The 17,879-nt window shown below is 55.1% G+C and overlaps 1 protein-coding gene across 6 annotated transcripts in view; it reads right to left on the bottom strand.

The window, feature by feature from the left end:
* Positions 1 to 17,678, bottom strand: part of UXS1 (UDP-glucuronate decarboxylase 1) — a gene marked incomplete at its 5' end in the record, with an annotated part of 75,590 nt that extends 57,912 nt beyond the window's left edge. For all 6 annotated transcript variants that reach the window (XM_079720911.1, XM_079720912.1, XM_079720909.1 and 3 more), the window contains 2 exons: positions 916 to 943; positions 17,585 to 17,678. In XM_079720911.1, the coding sequence (XP_079577037.1) occupies positions 916 to 943; positions 17,585 to 17,678 (122 nt within the window). The remainder of the gene's footprint in view (positions 1 to 915; positions 944 to 17,584) is intronic.
* Between the last annotated feature and the right edge of the window lie 201 nt (positions 17,679 to 17,879).

Raw genomic sequence — 17,879 nt, forward strand, 5'->3', positions numbered from 1 at the left:
TTTAATGGGGCCTGAGCAGCCCTCCAGCCACACACAGGGGCCTCTGTCAGGAGACACACACCAGCCCCGGCGGGAGGAACTGGGTCAACACGGCCCCAGCCGCCCTGCAAACCCCGCGGGACGTGAAGAGCCCAGTGGGGGCAGAGCGACCCTCCCCGGCTGCCCGCAGCTGCGCCGACTTCCCAAACCTGCTGTCACCGCGGTGCGACTGCTGCTCTTTGATTGTCACACCAAGAAATACAAAGTGGAGGGAATTTTTCTTTAAATGTAAAACTGTACTCAGGGCACCAACTTTGTTTTTACAGTGAATACAGTAATACTTATTACTTTCGCTGATTTTTTTTTTTTTTTTTTTTTTAAGAATACTGACACAAGGATTTGACTTTTACAAGTGGCCCTCATGCTCTGCTGAGCAACACAAACAATGCTCACTCGGGCCAGAAGGTCCCCGGGCCCTCCCTCCCCTGGGACGGCCAGTGGTCTCAAGCATCCATTGGTCTGCTCCTGGGGGTGAGGGCAGCCTCGGTTTCCCTAAGAGGCTTTGGAAAGGTGCCCCTGAGTGCTTTGCTCAAGCCGCCCAGAAATGCCATTTACATTTCAGGAGCCTGAAAGCTCAGGTCCACCCTCTTCTGTCTACAAGGCCAGGGAGGCCTGAGGCGGGCACCACCAAGGAGCCGCCACGGCTGCCTCGAGATTCACCGTCACATCTGAGCTGGACTGGGGTCAGCGTGATAACCAGCTGCGTCCTCCAGAGCACCCCAGGAGAGAAGACAAGCTGGACGTGTGAACAGCAAGAAGCTCAGTTCCGCTCTTACGTCATCCTCAATCAGCCCATGACATCATGGTGTATATGTATAACCATGAAATGTATCCTTTCAACCCAAACATAACAGCCGAGTTATTAAAAACAATTACCTCATATTAACCAAGTTGCCCCAAATAGCTGTAAGAGAAAGAAAAAGGAAAAGTCAATACTTAAGTTCACAACATTCAAGGACTCCAACTAATATAATATTAATTTTTAACCAATATCTTAAAGTTGCCTATGAAAACTGTAGCTCACGAAGACAATAAAATGCACACTTTCAAAATAATAAGTCCTGGGACTTCCCTGGAGGTCCAGCGGTTAGGACTCCGTGCTTCCACTGCAGGGGGTGCAGGTTCGATCCCTGGTCGGGGCACCAAGACCCTGCATGCTGCACGGTGCGGCCAAGAATATATACATACATACTTACATAAATAAAATAATAAGTGCGACTAAACATAAGCGAAAAGATGACCCTATATACCCCTAACTCTGGCATAACCTTTTGGGGCCTGGAGTGCCGTGGTGCACATGTGCTTTGATATGCAGTACGTCCCCAGCCTTTGAGGAAGAGCCAGTCATGGAAATCAAAGAACTGAAAGAATAAAAGAGATCCCAGGGCTCAGTCCAACCTCTCCCCTCCAATGTTGACGAGATCGAGACTCAGAGAAGTAGAGGATGGCCTGACCCTGTGGCCGTCCTCTCTCTCAGCCCTCACCCAGCTCCCCTACATCACAGCCTCATCTGCTGGGCCACCTCCTTGACGGCAGACACCTGAGTAACCGTGTCTAAACCAGTCCGGCTGCCGCAGTGGATTTTACCAGGGGTGACTTTACAGACACACTAGATCACGACACGCACGTGAAGTTACTGACCAGAGGGTACCTCACAGAGAGACGCCCACGTTTAGAGAACGGTGTCGCTAAGGCTCTGTCCGCATCCCGACACGGCCCCCACGTGACCACGCCCCCAGTGATGCGCACCTCTCGAGGCCAGGAGCGCTCAGGTGCTACCAGACTCTGGGGAAAGCAGGGAGCAAATACACACACACCCTGGAGTCTGGGGCTGGCAATTCTGTGAGCTTGGGAAAGCCCTGAGGTGAGGGGCGACACTAGGCATGTTCTCACTGCATCTGCCGATACCCAGCAGGGGGTTAATAAACGTTTACTGCAGAGTTCTCAGTGTCCAAAATCATGCTCCTCGCAAGAGATCCCCATTGTGAACAAGGGGCATGATGAAACCATAAAAGCACAGCCCTCTTCAAATACAAGAAGAAACTATGATCGAAAAGATAAGCAATAAATAAGTAGAAAGTGGCAAGTAAGCCAGAAATGGGAGAAATTAAAATGAGGCTGTACTATATTCATTACTCATTACAAAACAAAGAATGTTTGTGCCTTTGGACCATGTGATCTTACTTTTGAGGATTATCCTCAGGAAATAAGTATACACACAAGAAAGCTGCCTTCACAAGTCACAGCCTTATTTATAATTAAAGAAAAAAAGAATAAACCAAAATACATTACAATTGGGGAACTATTACATAAATTATGATATAGCCATTCACGTCATGAAATCATAAAGTCATTAAATATGACTAACAATTATCAAAAAAGATAAGCGATAACAGGTGTTGGTGAGGGTGCGGAGGAAAGGGAACCCTGGTTCTCTCACTGTTGGTGGGAATGTAAACTGGTGCAGCCGCTACGGAAAATGGTACAGAGGTTCCTCAAAAAATTAAAAACAGAACTACCACGATCCAGCAATTCCACTCCAGGGTATTTATCCAAAGGCAATGAGAACACTAATTCCAAAGGATACATGTACCTCTATGTTCACCGCGGCACTATTCACAATAGCCAGGATACAGAAGCAAGCTGAGTGTCCACTGACGGATGAATGGGTAAAGAAGGTATGGTGCATATACGCGACGGAATATGATTCAGCCGTAAAAAGATGGAAATGCTGCCGTTTGCGGCAACATTGTTGGATCCTCAAGGCATTACACCGAGTGAAATGTCAGAGAAAGACAAATACCGTAGGATCTCACTTACATGCAGAATCTAAAAACAAACAACAAAAACCCAAGCTCACAGGTACAGAGAACAGATCAGCGGTTGCCAGACGTGGGAGGTGGGAGGTGAGGGATGGGTGGTGTGAAGTGAGGTTAAAATAAGTCCTGGGGATGTCGTGTACAGCATGTGACTGTAGTCAACAACACTGTCCTGAGTATTTGAAGGAAGCTGCTAAGACAGTGAGTCTTCAAAGATCTCATCACGCATGCACACAAATCTGTAACTGTGTGGTGACGGATGTTAAGTAAACTTATGGTGATCATTTCCCAATACACACGCACACTGAATCATCACAGGTACACGTTAAACTAGTAAAACGTTATATGTCAATTACATCTCAATAAAAATACGGCAACAAAACCATGCTGCAACCTGATAATGCAGGTGTGACAGCCCCAGACAAGAAAATATATCTGCTACTAAAAATTACACAGAAAAAGAAAGACCATCTGAAGACGCCAAAATACTGAGTTCAAGTGCTGATGTGACTAGTTTTTCCTTGTATCTATGTGCTTACCTTGCTTTGTAAAAAGGACGGAAAACATTCTTGAGCCCCTGCTAAGCTGCATGCCCCCTGTCCCCAGTCTCTATCTGGGTCACTGCTCACCTGGGATGCCAGGTGTCCGTGAACCAGGAGGTGCAGACCCTGCGACACCTGTCTTCACTGTGGACCTGAAATGAGTACCTTGTCTCATTCCGGCTTTAGGATTAGCTCCTCGTCAAAACAGCCCAGAAGCGTCCCCCTCTCTCTGTGCCAGGGAACTAACTGCACGCGAGAATGACCCGGCCCTAAGGTGCTTTCCGAGTGGTGACAGCCTTCTGACCATCTTCCCAAATCCTCCCTCGGTTATTAGTTTATTCCGTTTTCTCCTTCTTAACCTCTTCTTGAATCTGTTGAAAATGTCTATCTTGGAGACATTTCTCGGTCCTCCTGTGGTCACCTAGACCACCTGAGAGCAGGTAAGGCTGCCATCCCTCCCGGGAAGTAGACACACAGTCTCCCGAGTCATCCCCCCGCCCCACCAGGGCTCTGCTTCATTGTCTCTCCCTCGGGAAGCGTGGGCGGGGGGGGAAGCGTGGGCGGCCCTGGGATCTGCTGGGGAAGACGCGCACCGAAGGAGCTTCACCGCCCTTTACAAACGGATAATGCGGACGGTGGGCGGGAAATGCCCCTTCGCGGGCACCCGGACACGCGCCCTCCTCCCCAGCTGCTCTTCCCCGCCCACCCCAGGGCTTCGTGACCCCCCCTCCTCACCATCGGACCTCCTTGCAGCCCCCTGCTCCCACAGGACTCCGCACCTCCTCACCACTTCAGCTGCCTTTACAGGGGTCTCCGGGCGCCTCGGCTGGGCACTCCATTCACGGGACAGCCCCCACCTCCCTGCTGCAGGGGATGCTGTGGCCCCCTGTGTGGTCACGGTGACCACGGCACACCTCTTTTTAACTGGCGGCTTATGGTGGGTCTCCCTGCAAGAGCAGGAGTTTCCTTATTCACACTCAAAACACCAAGCACGGGCGGGCCAGGCACCAAAACCAGCCCAACGGAGGTCAGGGAATGTTTTTCCTTTCTTACAAACATCACTTGCTTAGTCCTTTTTATCTTTAGAAGCAAAGCCACCTTCTGGGCTCAGAAGGAGATGGATGCCCTGGGAGGAGAACGGCAGCAGAGGTCCCTGGGGAGGGAAGACGAGGCTGCAGGTCAGGGTGGGCCTCAGGGGCTGTGTTCCTGACAGGCTCCCCCGAGGATTCTGCCCATGAACTGAATGCGGGCACCACTGCTTCCCCTTTGGTAGCTGGCCCCTGGTTAGCAGGTGACCAGCGTCACTCAGTGTGGGGAAGGCAGCAGGGTTTCAGCACCAGAGGAAGCAGGGGTGTGAGGGGCAGACGGGCAGGGGAGAAGTGAGCTGAAAGCAGAGGACGGGGCGTCAGGATGGGCCGGGAGGTCAGGGCGGGTGTGACACGGGTGCTGTCACAGGCTAAGAGTTGGGGGGCAGCTGCGGGAGGGGTAACGGCTGGGACAAGCGCACTCTCGGCTCCCCCTCCATCCCACAGTGACGGGGAGAGGTGTCTAACGGGGGGCAAGGACGGAGGCCTGGGGCAGGAGGCCGGCGGCCCCAGCCTGGGTCTCGGGACAAGGCCAAGGTGGCGCAGGGACTCGGTGGCGCTGGAATGACCCCAGGGCCCTTCCAGGGGCCTCCCAGGCTCACCATTTCCAAGCCCAAGGTCACGCTGTCACTCCCACGTCACAGCTGAAGACCAGAGCCAAGAGGAGCACCTGTGACCTGTCAGGTCACCCCACAGCCGTGTGACAGGGCCATGTGGGGGCCTCGTTCCCAGGCCTGCATGGCCTGTCTAAGGCCCGGGCTCATCCCCACTCCCACGGAGACAGGCGCCTTGTTTTCCCCAAACCGGCTGCTAAGTTCATTCCCCCCAGACGCCCGTGGGACACATGATCAAACCCAAACTGAGCATCGAGACCTCGTGAAATCCTCAGGGCCACGCAGCCCACTGACCAAGGAAGATGCTCCACCTGCGCAGGTAAGAAACACTTCATCCAGAGGCGGATTCACAATGGAAACCCATGCCGCCCAGGCTCCGGGGCTCATCCGAACCACACACTGTCTGCAGAGAAAGTTCCAGGACGCTGCAGTGCGGTGCCTTACCCCGGCCGCCCCTGCTCCTCTCGGGTCCCGAGACGGGGCTCAGCAGAGGCCAGGCCCAGCCCGTCCGCCGCACTCCGCAGCGTCAGCGTGATGTTCAGAGAGTGAGACCCTCCCTGGTGCCACAGGTGACACATCCCATCAGAGGGGTCCTGGCCCTCCCCGCAGTCTGGGCAGCCGGTCAGAACCAGCGTGCACGTGGGCCTCGGTTGCTGAAACACCGGATCCTGCAGCCCAGGGCCAGCCGGCAGGACTGCAACCCCCCGAGGGCAGACACGTCACCCACGGGGGCTCCAACAACCACACCAGCCGAGCTGACTTCAGGGGCAGACTTGCCAGCCGAGTCTCCGGGAAGGGGACCCTCCAGCCCCGCTGTGTCAGAGTCCCAACCGTCAGGCTAGACGCCACCAGAGAACAGACTCTGCTTTTCAAATTCCCACCCCACAGACGCATGAGCGTGGTGAAACAGCCGCTGCTCTGTGCCAGCAAGTCCTGAAGTGGTCGGTCACACAGCGAAACAATCAGAACCAGAGCCCAGACAGGTGCTTTAATCTCCCATCGACCCAGGATCCGGGCAAAGTTCCTCCCGCCTGGGCAGAAAGGGTGGATGAGGTCCCAGGGGCCCCCATCCCTACCACGCAGGCTGCCTGCCTTGTGTGATCACAGCATCAAACGCGTCCAGGAAAGAGGAGCCCTGCTCACCTCCCACGAACCCTGACAACTCCAGCCCCCGAGGAACAGATATAGACCCTGCGGTGGCTCAACTGAAGGCCTTCAAAGCAGACAAGGACACGCATCCTAAACCGATCAGAGGGTTCAAATCACAAGATACGATTCTGTTTAAAATTCTCCAGATAAGGCAGGGGGCTGTCAGAGGAGGGAGCTTCCCCGCCTCCAGGTCTCCCTAAAACCATCAGGTGCTAAGGGTCAGGCAGCACCACACACGAAGGACAGCAGCCACGGAATGGGGAGCCCTCCTGCCCCCCGACCTGAGGAGAGCTGGCCTGGAACCCTGCCCCACCGGCCGGACCTGCGTTCATGCCAGCGGTTACACAGAATGGAAGCTGCCCGGACGAGGCAGTCTGGGGAGCCCCGGCAGGCTGGCGGCTGGCGTCCTTCCCAGGCCCCGCGCGGAGGCCCTGCGCCAGCCCTGCTTCCCTCCCGAGACGCCTCCTCCAGGACGGCCTCCGGGACGAGCCCCAGCACAAGCCCTCCAGATCCCCACACCGCAGCCTCCAGAGTCCCAGCTGGCGGGTCCCAAAATTCGGCACAGAACACCTTTAAATGACTCGCACCTTCCCAGAGACTTTCCTAAGAAAGCTGCACCGACATTTCCATGGGAAAAGTTTTTGCCCCAAAGTGGTTAAAAACGCAAGAAACTGTGGGCGTTGTAGATAACATTGGTCCCTTTAGAAAGTCTTTACGTGTAAAAATGTCACTTATTAACTGAGATGAGAGACTTAGTAGAATCCACTTCTGCTTGTTCACACTAGACACACGTTCAAAACTTCATGCAGGTGTATTTACGCAGAAGACAGTCTGAGAAACATGAAGAAGGCCTTTCTAGGCTCTGGTATTACTGCAATTTCCACAGTCCGCAGGGAGAAAGTCTGAAATAAGTTCCCTCAGGTCTGCAGGGGAGCCGAAGTGTCACGTCCGTCCAGGTAGGGCAGCACCACACTTGCAAAGTGCAGGGTGACCAGTGAGATCCCCGAGCCGGTCAGGCAGTAGAGACCCCAAACCCAATTGTCATCTCGGGGACTCCCGCTGTTTGAGGAGCCTGGAGAGGGGACAGCCCCTGGCCCCCGGGACCCTCGACGTAGACAGGGCAGAGGCTCATTTGGACCAGAGCTACACAGCGTTTCCCCGGAAGCCCGTCGGAAATGCAGATTCTCAGGCCCCAACAGGGCTCCACAATCAGAAACTCAGGGGGTGGGGAGCCATCGGGGTTTAACAAGTGCTCCGGCCGATCTCCCTGCAAGCTGAGAGCCCACCTCTGTTCCCCTCCCTGCTCAAGGCCCCTCGTTCTAAGACAACCGTTAAACAACTTCTTTACAAAACAGAAACAGACTCTCAGACACAAAAAATAAACTTAGTTACCAAAGGGGGAAAGTGGGGAGGGATAAATTAGGAGTTTGGGATGAACATATACACACTACTGTATACAAAATCGGTAACCAATAAGGACCTACCAAAGCACGGGGGACTACATTCGATACCTTGTAATAACCTACAACGGAAAAGAATCTGAAAAGGATATATGTGGGCTTCCCTGGTGGCGCAGTGGTTGAGAGTCTGCCTGCCGATGCAGGGGACATGGGTTCGTGCCCCGGTTCGGGAAGATCCCACATGCCGCAGAGTGGCTGGGCCCGTGAGCCATGGCCGCTGGGCCTGCGCATCCGGAGCCTGTGCTCCACAACGTGAGAGGCCACAACAGTGAGAGGCCCGCGTACCGCACAAAAAAAAAAAAAAAAAAAAAAAAGGATATATGTATGCGTATAACTGAATCACTTTGCTGTACACGTGAAACTAACACAATACTGTAAATCAACTGTACTCCGATATAAAATAAAAGTTAAACTAAAATAAAAACCAAACCCATGTCGCAAGAGCCCTGCCGCCTCTCCCACTGTGATGGGCACAGCTTTGGGCGCCCCTCCCCCCAGGTGGCCGGCAGACCCTCGCGCTCCTGCCCCAACGAGTCCCTCAAGCCCACGGCCCCGGCCCCGTGCCGGCCCCCTTGTCAGGCTCCGGCCCGCGCAGGACGCGCGCGGCTGCGCTTCCGTGTCCGCCCTCCCACGCGGCACTCCTGCCTTCTCTCCAGGTGACTTGTCGCCGTCCCGCCCCTGCTCCGATTCCAAGTCCCCACACCACTCCCATCGCCCACTCGGGTGATCGTGACTCACGCGTATTACACGTACTCTATTATGTTCATCCCACACGGACAAAGGCAGGAAACGGAAGAGGATGAAGGGAGACATGTATGCACACACGGAAGTTCCAGCGTGCGGGGTTCCGCGGGGTGCCCCCCCTCAAATCCAGCCCCACGGGACACCCCGGCTGCCCCCCGCCCCCCAGGGCTCCGTCCCTGCGGCAGGGCTCCCCCCGCCCCACCAGGCTCACACCTGCCAGCCCACGCCCGGCAGGCTGGAGCCCAGGGAGGGTGCAGAGCTGCGGGCGACACCCAGCCACAGGCCCGGGTGGGGGGCAACGCAGGCGGCGCTTGGCCCCGAGTCTGAGCATCTGGGGCAGGTGGATCACATCCTGGCTCCTCAGCTGCACGGCTCTCCTCCAAGAGCAGCTCCTCTCGCTGAAGGGTTCCCACAGGGGCAGACCTCCAGCGCTGCCTCCTGGCCCCGAGGGCCCCCAGTCCCTGCACCTGTCACCTCCGCCCTGGGCTCCGGGGTCCAACCCCGTGCACCTCTCCACCCGCTGAGCCCCGGGCCTCCAGGGCACCGCGCCCCTCACAGCCCAAGCCTCTCGCCTCCCGCCAAACACCTGAACCACGTTCTTAAGAACCACGTGGGCAAACGGGAAAATCGTCCTAAGATCTGTTTCCACCCCCAGAGCACAGCTGACCCCAGCGTGCGGGGTTTCCACACCACCAACCAGCGCTCCGGCCCCCTGGACGCCAACGAGCCGCCCTGAGCGCAGACCCCACAGGTGAGGGGCTCAGGCCCACAGGACAGCGCACTTCACCACTGCCAGGCCCGGGGCCACCTGTGCTTCTCACCAACCAACTGGCTGCAAGTCAGGGCTCCACGACCCCCTCCTTGGGTTTGATAATTTGCTAGAAAGGCTCACAGGACTGAGAGAGACAGTCTCCTTACCACGACCGGTTTATCAGGAAGGATGCAGCTCAGGAACAGAGGAACGGATACTCTCGGAGGGAGGGACCAGAGCCTCCACGGCCTCTCCGGGCACCGCCCTCCCAGCTCCCCACCCACTGAGGAGCGCGCCACACCTCATTGCTGAGGACTTCTTACAAAGCTCCATCTCCAGCCCCCAACCCCCTTCCCGGAGGTGGCGGGGTGAGGCTGACAGTGACCTGCCCCGTCCCAGGCCAATCTAGGGCCCACCCTGAGCCACCCACAAGCAAAAACTCGGGGTGATCAAAAGGGGCATCTTAGGAACAATAGAAGACACCCCTATGGCTCAGGAAACCCCAAGGGTTTTAGGGGCTCTGTGCCAAAAACGGGGACCAAGACCACAGATATGTTCCTCGGAACCACTCGAGGCCTGAGAAAACAGCCGCAGCTTACCTCACAAAGGACAGCTAACACCCCCGATGTGTTCAGAGCTCTTAAAAATGAAGGGAAAGACAACCAAAAACTCAACAGAAAAATGGGCAAAAGCTGAACAGTTCTCGAAAAAAGATACATTAGCATCCTTTAACACTTGAAAAGATGCGTGACATCACTCCTATGAAGAGGATGCACACTGAAGCACGAGAGACCACTTCTACCTGGTGAGTTGTCCACAAGCTCTGATGGGGGTGTGGGGAAGACAGCTGTTCTGGGGCATGGCTCGGGGGACCACACGCACAAGCTTACTCACTGCAGCAGTATTTCCAAGAGCAGAGTATCTGCAACAAGGAAAATGCTTTGCTCAGGAGCCTGGTCACGGAGAATGCAGGGCACACACACAGGAGAGATACACAGAGCAAAGGTGAGCTCCACACGCTGATGGCAGAGCCTTCCAAGAAATACTGTGAAGGAAAGGAAAAGAGGGCAAAACGGTCTATGTGACTCACCACCTTCTGGTAACAATGAGTAGCAGGTGTCTGTATACACACAGCCTAATGCCTGGATTTGCAAAAAGAAACCAAAGATGCATAAAATGGACTAATGACAGTGGGAAGAGGGTGGAGGCCAGCGATTGCAGCAAGACACGTCTGCACATAGCTTTTTATTCAGTTTGACTTCTGAACCACGGAAATGGCTTACACACTTTAACAATCAGAAAGAAAAAAGGAATCCTAAAATAAACGGAGCACAAACAGAAAAAAAAAAACAAACCTGACTTGTATCAGGCATAGAAAAACATGTTTCATGGAGCTTTTGAACACAATAACTGTACACCCTGAGTGAGATAGATTCTAAGGACAAAAAGAACTACAGAGAAATTCTGAATTTTCTTAAGCTTGTCGTTGGTACTGGTAATGAGGCAATGATTCTGAAACTGGCGTGGCTGGTATTACAGAGCAAATGAGTTGTTCCTGATGTCAGAAACAAGATTTTCATAGTGGGAGGGAGGAAATGGCAATATGGGAAGTGGGCAGGGGAGGAAGAACCCCATTATGATTTAAACTGGGGGCATCGGCATAAACTCACAACTCGAAAAAATTCCTACCTGTCCTGGCTCTGTCCACGGCAAGAGCTGGAAGCAAGGACACCTCGGTGAGTGCTCAGACCCTGAGTTCTAATCCACACTCTCCACTGAAAGGAAGCAGGGCTCCTTGGAGGAATGGCTGATTCCAGGTTTGGGGCACAGAAAACACAAGATGAGCCTGGAGCATCTGGAGATCAAGGAAGTGCTCAAAGATAGAGAGAACCTCTAGTCCATAGTGACTTCAAAAAAAAAAAAAAAAGAGGGGCATAAATTGATGGTGGTCCTCAAAATATGTTCACATCCTAATTCCGAGAACCTGGGAATCTAAACTTACTTGGAAAAAGGGTCTTGGCAGGTGTAATTAAGGATCTTGAGACCAAAAGACCGCCTTAGATTATCCAGCTGAGCCCTCGAACCCGTGACCTTATAAGGGACAGAGGGACCTGACAGACAGCAGGGGAGGGGCCACGGGACCAGCACCGGGAATGAAGCACCCGCAGCCTGAAGGCGCCTTCAGGGGACCACGGCGGCCCTGCCAACACCTCGACTTCTGACTCTGGACCCCAGAATCGTGGGAGAATCAATTTCCCTTGTTTTAAAGCTGCCTAGTTCCTAGCAATTTATTACAGCAGCCCCCAGAAAGCTAAGGGGGAGGAGGGAGAGGGAGAGAGGGAGGGAGAGAGGGAGGGAGAGAGGGAGGGAGAGAGGGAGGGAGGGAGAGGAAGTGAGAGGAAGAGAGAGGAAGAGAGAGGGAGGGAGGAGGGGGAGGGAGAGAGGGAGGGAGAGAGGGAGGGAGGGAAGAAGGGAAGGAAGGAGGGAGGGAGGGGGAGAGAGGGAGAGAGAGGGGGGAGAGAGGGAGAGAGGAGGGGAGGAGAGGGGGGAGGAGAGGGGGGGAGAGGGGGGAGAGGGGGGAGAGGGGGGAGAGGGAGGGAGGGAGAGAAAGGGAAGGAGGGAGGGAGGGAGAGAGGGGGAGGGAGGGAAAGGGAAGGAGGGAGGGAGGGAGAGAGGGGGAGGGAGGGAAAGGGAAGGAGGGAGGGAGGGAGAGAGGGGGAGGGAGGAGGGGGGAGGGAGGGGGAGGGAGAGGGGGGAGAGAGAGACAGGGAGGGAGGGAGAGAGAAGGAAGGAGGGAGGGAGGGAAGGAGAAGGAGAGAGGGGCAGGCCTCGGTCTCTCTGTCCAGAAGAACGCCAGTTAATAAACAGAGGAGGATTTACAGAATTAGAAAGTTGCTGTTTTTATGATCCCCAATATAAAACTGATCCAGGCGAGGACTGGCAATGGATGCTGAGCGAGCTGGCTTGTAAGTCTCAGAGAACGCCTGGCTGGGTCCTGGGAAAACGGATCCTGGAAATCAAGTGGCCGGCAGCCAGCCCCTCCCGGCATCAAACTCAGCACTGATAGTGGACAAGCCTGATGTAATGCAAATGGACCAGCGTTATCATAAAAATATTTACCTGAGTTTAATCCTGAGGAAACAATCAGGTAAGTCCAGAAGGTTGGACGTTTCTAAAGGACAACCAGCCTGTGCTTTTAAAAGGTAAATGTCATGAAAAAACAAGAGTTAGAGGCATAACAGCGACATGTAAACCCTGACGGGATCCTAGATTAAAAAAACAAAAACAAAAACAAAAAACAGAGAAGGCTATAAGGACATTTATGGTACCCCGGGGGCGGGCAGAGGGAATTCAAATATGGACTGCCTATCAGATGATACTATTTATTGTTAATTTTTAGACTATGATAATGGTGATCAGATTACATAGAAAATGCAGATCTTAGGAGATACATGTTGAAGTATTTAAACATGAAGTATTACTATGTCTACAACTTTCAAATATTTCAACAAAGAAGTATATGTAAAAATGTAAAGAATGAGCAAATGTGGGGGAAAAAAAGAACTGGCATATGTAGGCCGAGGGTTATTTAGGTGCTTGCTGAATTATTTTTTCAATACAATAGAAATTAGGTGTGGAAATTCTTACAGTAGATGTCTAGGGTCAAAACAATTTCCAGGTTGCCCCTCCCGGCCACCGAGAAGGTGGGGGGAGATTCTAGGCTCCTACTTCTGGGTCTGGGGGGGACCCTGGGAACCTGCGGTAACAAGCATAGTGACCCCTGGGCTCAGGGGAATCTGGAAGCACCACTTACACAAGTTTGCCCGTTTTCCCCCTTTTTTCCCCTCTTTTCCCCCAGGAGTCCACTGGCATCACCAGCACCTGTCTGCTGAGTGACTCAGCGATCGCCAATTATGCAGGGCTAATCAGACCAAGGGCAAAACTACTCTCACAAAAGTCCCAGCTCAGAGAAGCTTGATGTCTGTTATCACACGTGCAGAGCTAACACATGTAAAACATGATTGCACGTGGTTTTCAGGGGTGATTTAGCGTCTTTTTGGTGAGGACAGGAAAGCGCCACAAATACGGTGTCCTCCCAACAAAACCCAGGACACACCCAAACCTAAGTGAGCGCTGTTACTGTCACAACTCTGGTTCTCCAGAGCTAAAGGAGTGCCTCTGAAATGTCAGAAAGCAAGCTTCACCTTTGTTCTGTTGTTTTGGGTATAAACCAAGGTGCACAGGGGGATAGAGACAAGCGCTTCTAGGAGGTGAAGAAGAAGGAAGAGGGCAGAGGAACCAAGAGAACGGGGAGCCGGGGGTGGGTCGTGTGGAGGAGGCTGGAGAAGGGCCCTGCCTGCTGCACACGGACCTGGGGCACCCTGCCGGCTCCAGCCCCGCCCGGTCCATCTCTGCAGAGGGGAGGGCAGAGGGTCTGCGGCACGGGGCCCCGTCAGCTGGGGGACGATCAGGGTACCACTCAGTCCCGCCCCGGGTCCCTGGGATGCCCGGGAGAGCCGGCACTGCCGCCCGGAGGGTGCTGAGCGCTCCACCAACCAGTGAGGCAGCTGAGGGTCCATGGCGCAGCCGGGGGGCCCCCACCCGCCCAAGATCGATCGTGCAAACAGAGCAGACGGCCCAGCGTCCCGGGAAAGCCTCCAAGGAAAAAGGAAGCCACCGGGGGAAGAGACCCTCCAGGGGAAGAAAAGTGAGCAAACGACCACCGTGCAGAGGAGACCCTGACAAAGATCACGCTCTTTGGTTCTTTAAATTCAGGGAGAAAGAGAACGCTCATAAACAAAAAATGGTAGCAAACATAAATGTTCTCAATCACTAAAAGAGTTAGATGACAAAGTTTCCAAAAAGTAGGACAAAAGTCTAAAATGACAGAAGAGACGAAAGGAAGAGGACTAGACCAGGCCACCGCACACCCGCAGAGTGATGCTCCAAAGGACAGTTCGGAAGGTTCCCAGAACCGCAGAGCGAGGCTCCTGGGCGGCCAGGCTTGGAAGCACCCGGCACGTGGGCACACGTCACCGGCCGGGTGCGCATCCCTGGGCGGGCGGGTACGCAGGTGCCCCTGACCCCCCGCGGCACGGAGGCCTTACTCTGGAAGGGGGACTTCACATGCTGAGAACAGTGGTCCTGAAGGAGGCCAGTTATCAACCGCACGTCCACAAATGCACACTCGGGGCACACCAGAGTGCGGAGGGGCCGAGCCGAGGTGTGCCGTGGAGGATGGCGCCAGGGGCAGGAGAAGGGCAGGGCCTGGCATCTCCCGGGAGAAACCAAGTCACAGAGAGACGGGAGCTGGCTTGAGCTTCGGCACCAGGACCCAGAAGGGATGGAGCCTCACCACCCACCTGTCAATTAAATGTGAAGACAGAGAAGACGCGGCCAACGCCTGCCAGTGCTCCTCCCTGACCTCCAGCTGACATGAGGCGGTGGCCATCTGGGGATAGGATCTCCAGGCCAACGGGGCTGAGGCCAGGGGCACGAGGTCCGAAGGGCCCTCCTCAGGGAGCTCGGGAGGCTGCTCAGCGTCTTGGGGGAGAAAGACATGAGCGACAAAGCTTGCAGTCTAACAAGTATAGGGCCTGGAGAGTGGAGTCATTAGCTCCGGGAAAAAGAAAAGGTGAGTTCACAGGCTCAGGTGAACAACATTTAGTCATGCGCGTAAACACTAAGTGCTGAGCTACTTAAAATCACACCAGATGCGTGGGTCGGTGCGGGGGAAGGAGAAAAAACAGTCTTCTAAAGAAGAAAGCCACTAGGTAGTATCTAGAATTCTATGGCACAAGGACAAACACCAAAATCATCAGCTCAAAGAAGTGAAGTGCTTGCCTCCGGGTAGAGGAAAACAGTGCCTGGGGACACCAACAAACCCGGCAAAGGCTATTTGACTTTTTAAACTCTAGCCCTGTCAAAAACACTAAAGGTAATTCCAGCTGAGTCTCTGCCTAGGCATCTACCTAGCAGGTTGGCATGACTTTCAGACCTCTGAGCTCTTCTGAGGAGCTAACAGCACTGATTTAAGTGCTACAAGGGCTGAAATCCCCGTTACTGAGAAAACACATGCACGGAGAAGAAGCTCAGTGCAGTGCAAGCTGGCCCATGCTCAGCCTCTGGGCCTGGACTGAAGAATTATGTGCCAGCAAGGAGGCTGGGCCCGCATGGGCACAAGAGCATTTCCAGAAGGGGCTGTGTGTCATCTGGGAGCAGGGGCGTTTTCTCAAACAAAAGGGAAAGATTATTAACAAGGAGAGCAGAGACTAGACGTCACAGGCATCATGGCTCACGGACACCTTCAATGTTCTCGGACGCTGTCAGTCAGGAGCCACAATGTCATGCTTTTCCCTGCGAAGTGCCCGGGGACTTACCAACCCTGCTTGTTACCAGCACTGCCTCCACCCTAGTCTAAAAGCTCACAGCTAAATTCACCCGCGTCGGGAGCTGGCACGAGGCCCCCGCCAGGCCTGCCTGCTCCAACCCGCCTGCCAGGGCAGCCTCGTAGCTGCTTTGTGTCCATACTCCAGCCACACTGCAGTTCTCCACATTCAAAGGACACGCCCTGCTCTTGGCTGCCACAGGACCTCTGCACATGCTGCTCCCTGGGAACCAACCCCTCCTCCGCCTGCCTAGTCACTCCTACACACACTTCACTTCCCAGCACAAGCTCCCGTACATTCCCTCCCTTCCTTCCTACCTGTTCATAATTTAACCCTCATTTGGGCAAGCATCTAATTCGTGGCCAACTCAACTCACTTGCTTAGGCCACAGGTTCTAAAGTGGGGTCCCCAGACCACACCAACAGTATCTGAGATGAAGCTGTTAGAAATGCAAATGGCTGGGCCACACCCCAGACCTACTGAATCAGAAACTTGAGGAGGGAGGCGGCAACCTGTGTTCTGAAAACCCTCCAGGTGATTCTGACACACAGAGCAGTTTGAGAAACACTGCCCAGGTGTTTTGCACTCCTTGGGGTCCCCTGGGACTAAGCACAGGGACAAGCAGCAGTAAGGGCTGAACAGACAAAGGTAAGGGCTCAGTAGGATTTCCTGGTCTACAGAATTGTGAATGGCATTCCACAACCTACTACCTTCAGAAGACCCAAAATCGACAGGGAGTTTGCTGCAGACCTGGGTTCTAGCCCCAGCTCCCCGGCCTTGCCGGGCTTTGGTCTTGGTCTCCATAGGTTATCATCTGTGTGGTCATCAGTAAATCTGCCTGATTTCTCTTGGCCTTAACAGACTCACCTCTAGAATGGGAATAACGATAGTACCTATTTCCTAGGATTGTTGAGATAGTTACAGGACACAATGAAACAGCCTCACGCACCTATGGGGAAGCTCACAGACAATTTAGATATGATAATTATTGTCCTAACGACAGTTACACAACTTCAAGCGGTCTTTCCCCTGGGTTCTCGGCTGTCTCACTGAAGACTGAAGAGCTTCAGACTAGCTCTTCCTCCTTTGAAGACTACTCCCAACTAACTGCCCCCAGCTGGGCTGCAGCAGACAGGCTGGGTCTCAATCACCCGCATCTTCCTAGAGCTCAACTGAAATCACTTGCCGAGCCTCCCTCACCTCGGGAGTCAGATCTTGGTAACTCAACCGGTGAGCAGGTGTTTCGTTTCAGCGTGTTATCACTCTCGTGGCTAGGATTCAAACAAGCTCACTTGGTCCAATTTTGGTACTTGGGGAAGTATTAATAACAGCAATGAAAATACATTCCCATCGATTTTTTTTTTTTAAAGGGACAGCTTCTGCCTCTAAGAAACCACAGGGTCTACCCTCTGCCTGAAAAGTGCCCCTCCTGCCCTAGGTCCGGCAGCCGCGGTGAGTGATGACGGGAGAACCACACAAGCTGGAGCGGCGCCGGGATCCCCAGCGCTGCGCCTCCGTGCTGGGCCGACCGGCACCCGCACCCTCCGATACTGGGCGCAAAGACCCCTGGGCATCCGAACACCTAGGCGCCAGGACCCCGGGCGCGGACACCTGGGCGGGGGCACCCCCGGGCGTCCAGAAGCCTGGGCGCCAAGATCCCGGGCGCGGGGACCCCCGGGCGTCGGACCCCTGGGCTCGGCCGCGGGCCGGCGGGGTCCGGCGACACTGGGCTCCCCTGCAGCCAAACGCGGAGTAATTTTCCTAAGAGCAGGCAGCAAGCGCGGGGGCTCTGCCAGGCGACAGCATTCGCACCCCCTAGTCCAGCCCGGCGACGCGGCACGCTCGGGAACCGCTGCCCGCAGCCCCGCGTGCGGCGGGGCAGCCGGGCCAAGGGTCCGCGCCTCCTGTCCGGCCGGCGGCCGCGCGCGCAGAGCGGGAGGGAGGGAAGGAGAGAGCAGGCCGCGGGCGGGAAGAAATAGCCGGCGCACTCACAGGCCACGTAGGCGAGCAGCGCGATGCCCAGCAGCAGCTTCATCCTCCTGCGGCTGACGGCGGACGCGAGGCGCAGGAGCGCCTGGCTCAGCATCCCGGGCCGCGCGCTGCGGCCGCTGGGCTTCTTGAGCGGCTGAGGCGGGGGCGGCCCGAAGGCCCCGCCCCGCGCCCGCTTCCTGCCGGCGGGGCCCGCGCGCATGCGCCACGCCCGCCACGCCCCGCCCCGCAGGCGCAGTGCGGCGGCCCCGGCGGGCGGCGCGTGCGCGTGCGCGGTCCCAAGCGCTAGTCTTGGGCC

This window comes from Hyperoodon ampullatus, assembly GCF_949752795.1.
Source record: "Hyperoodon ampullatus genome assembly, chromosome: 15".
In the NCBI taxonomy this organism is placed as follows: Eukaryota; Metazoa; Chordata; class Mammalia; order Artiodactyla; family Ziphiidae; genus Hyperoodon; species Hyperoodon ampullatus.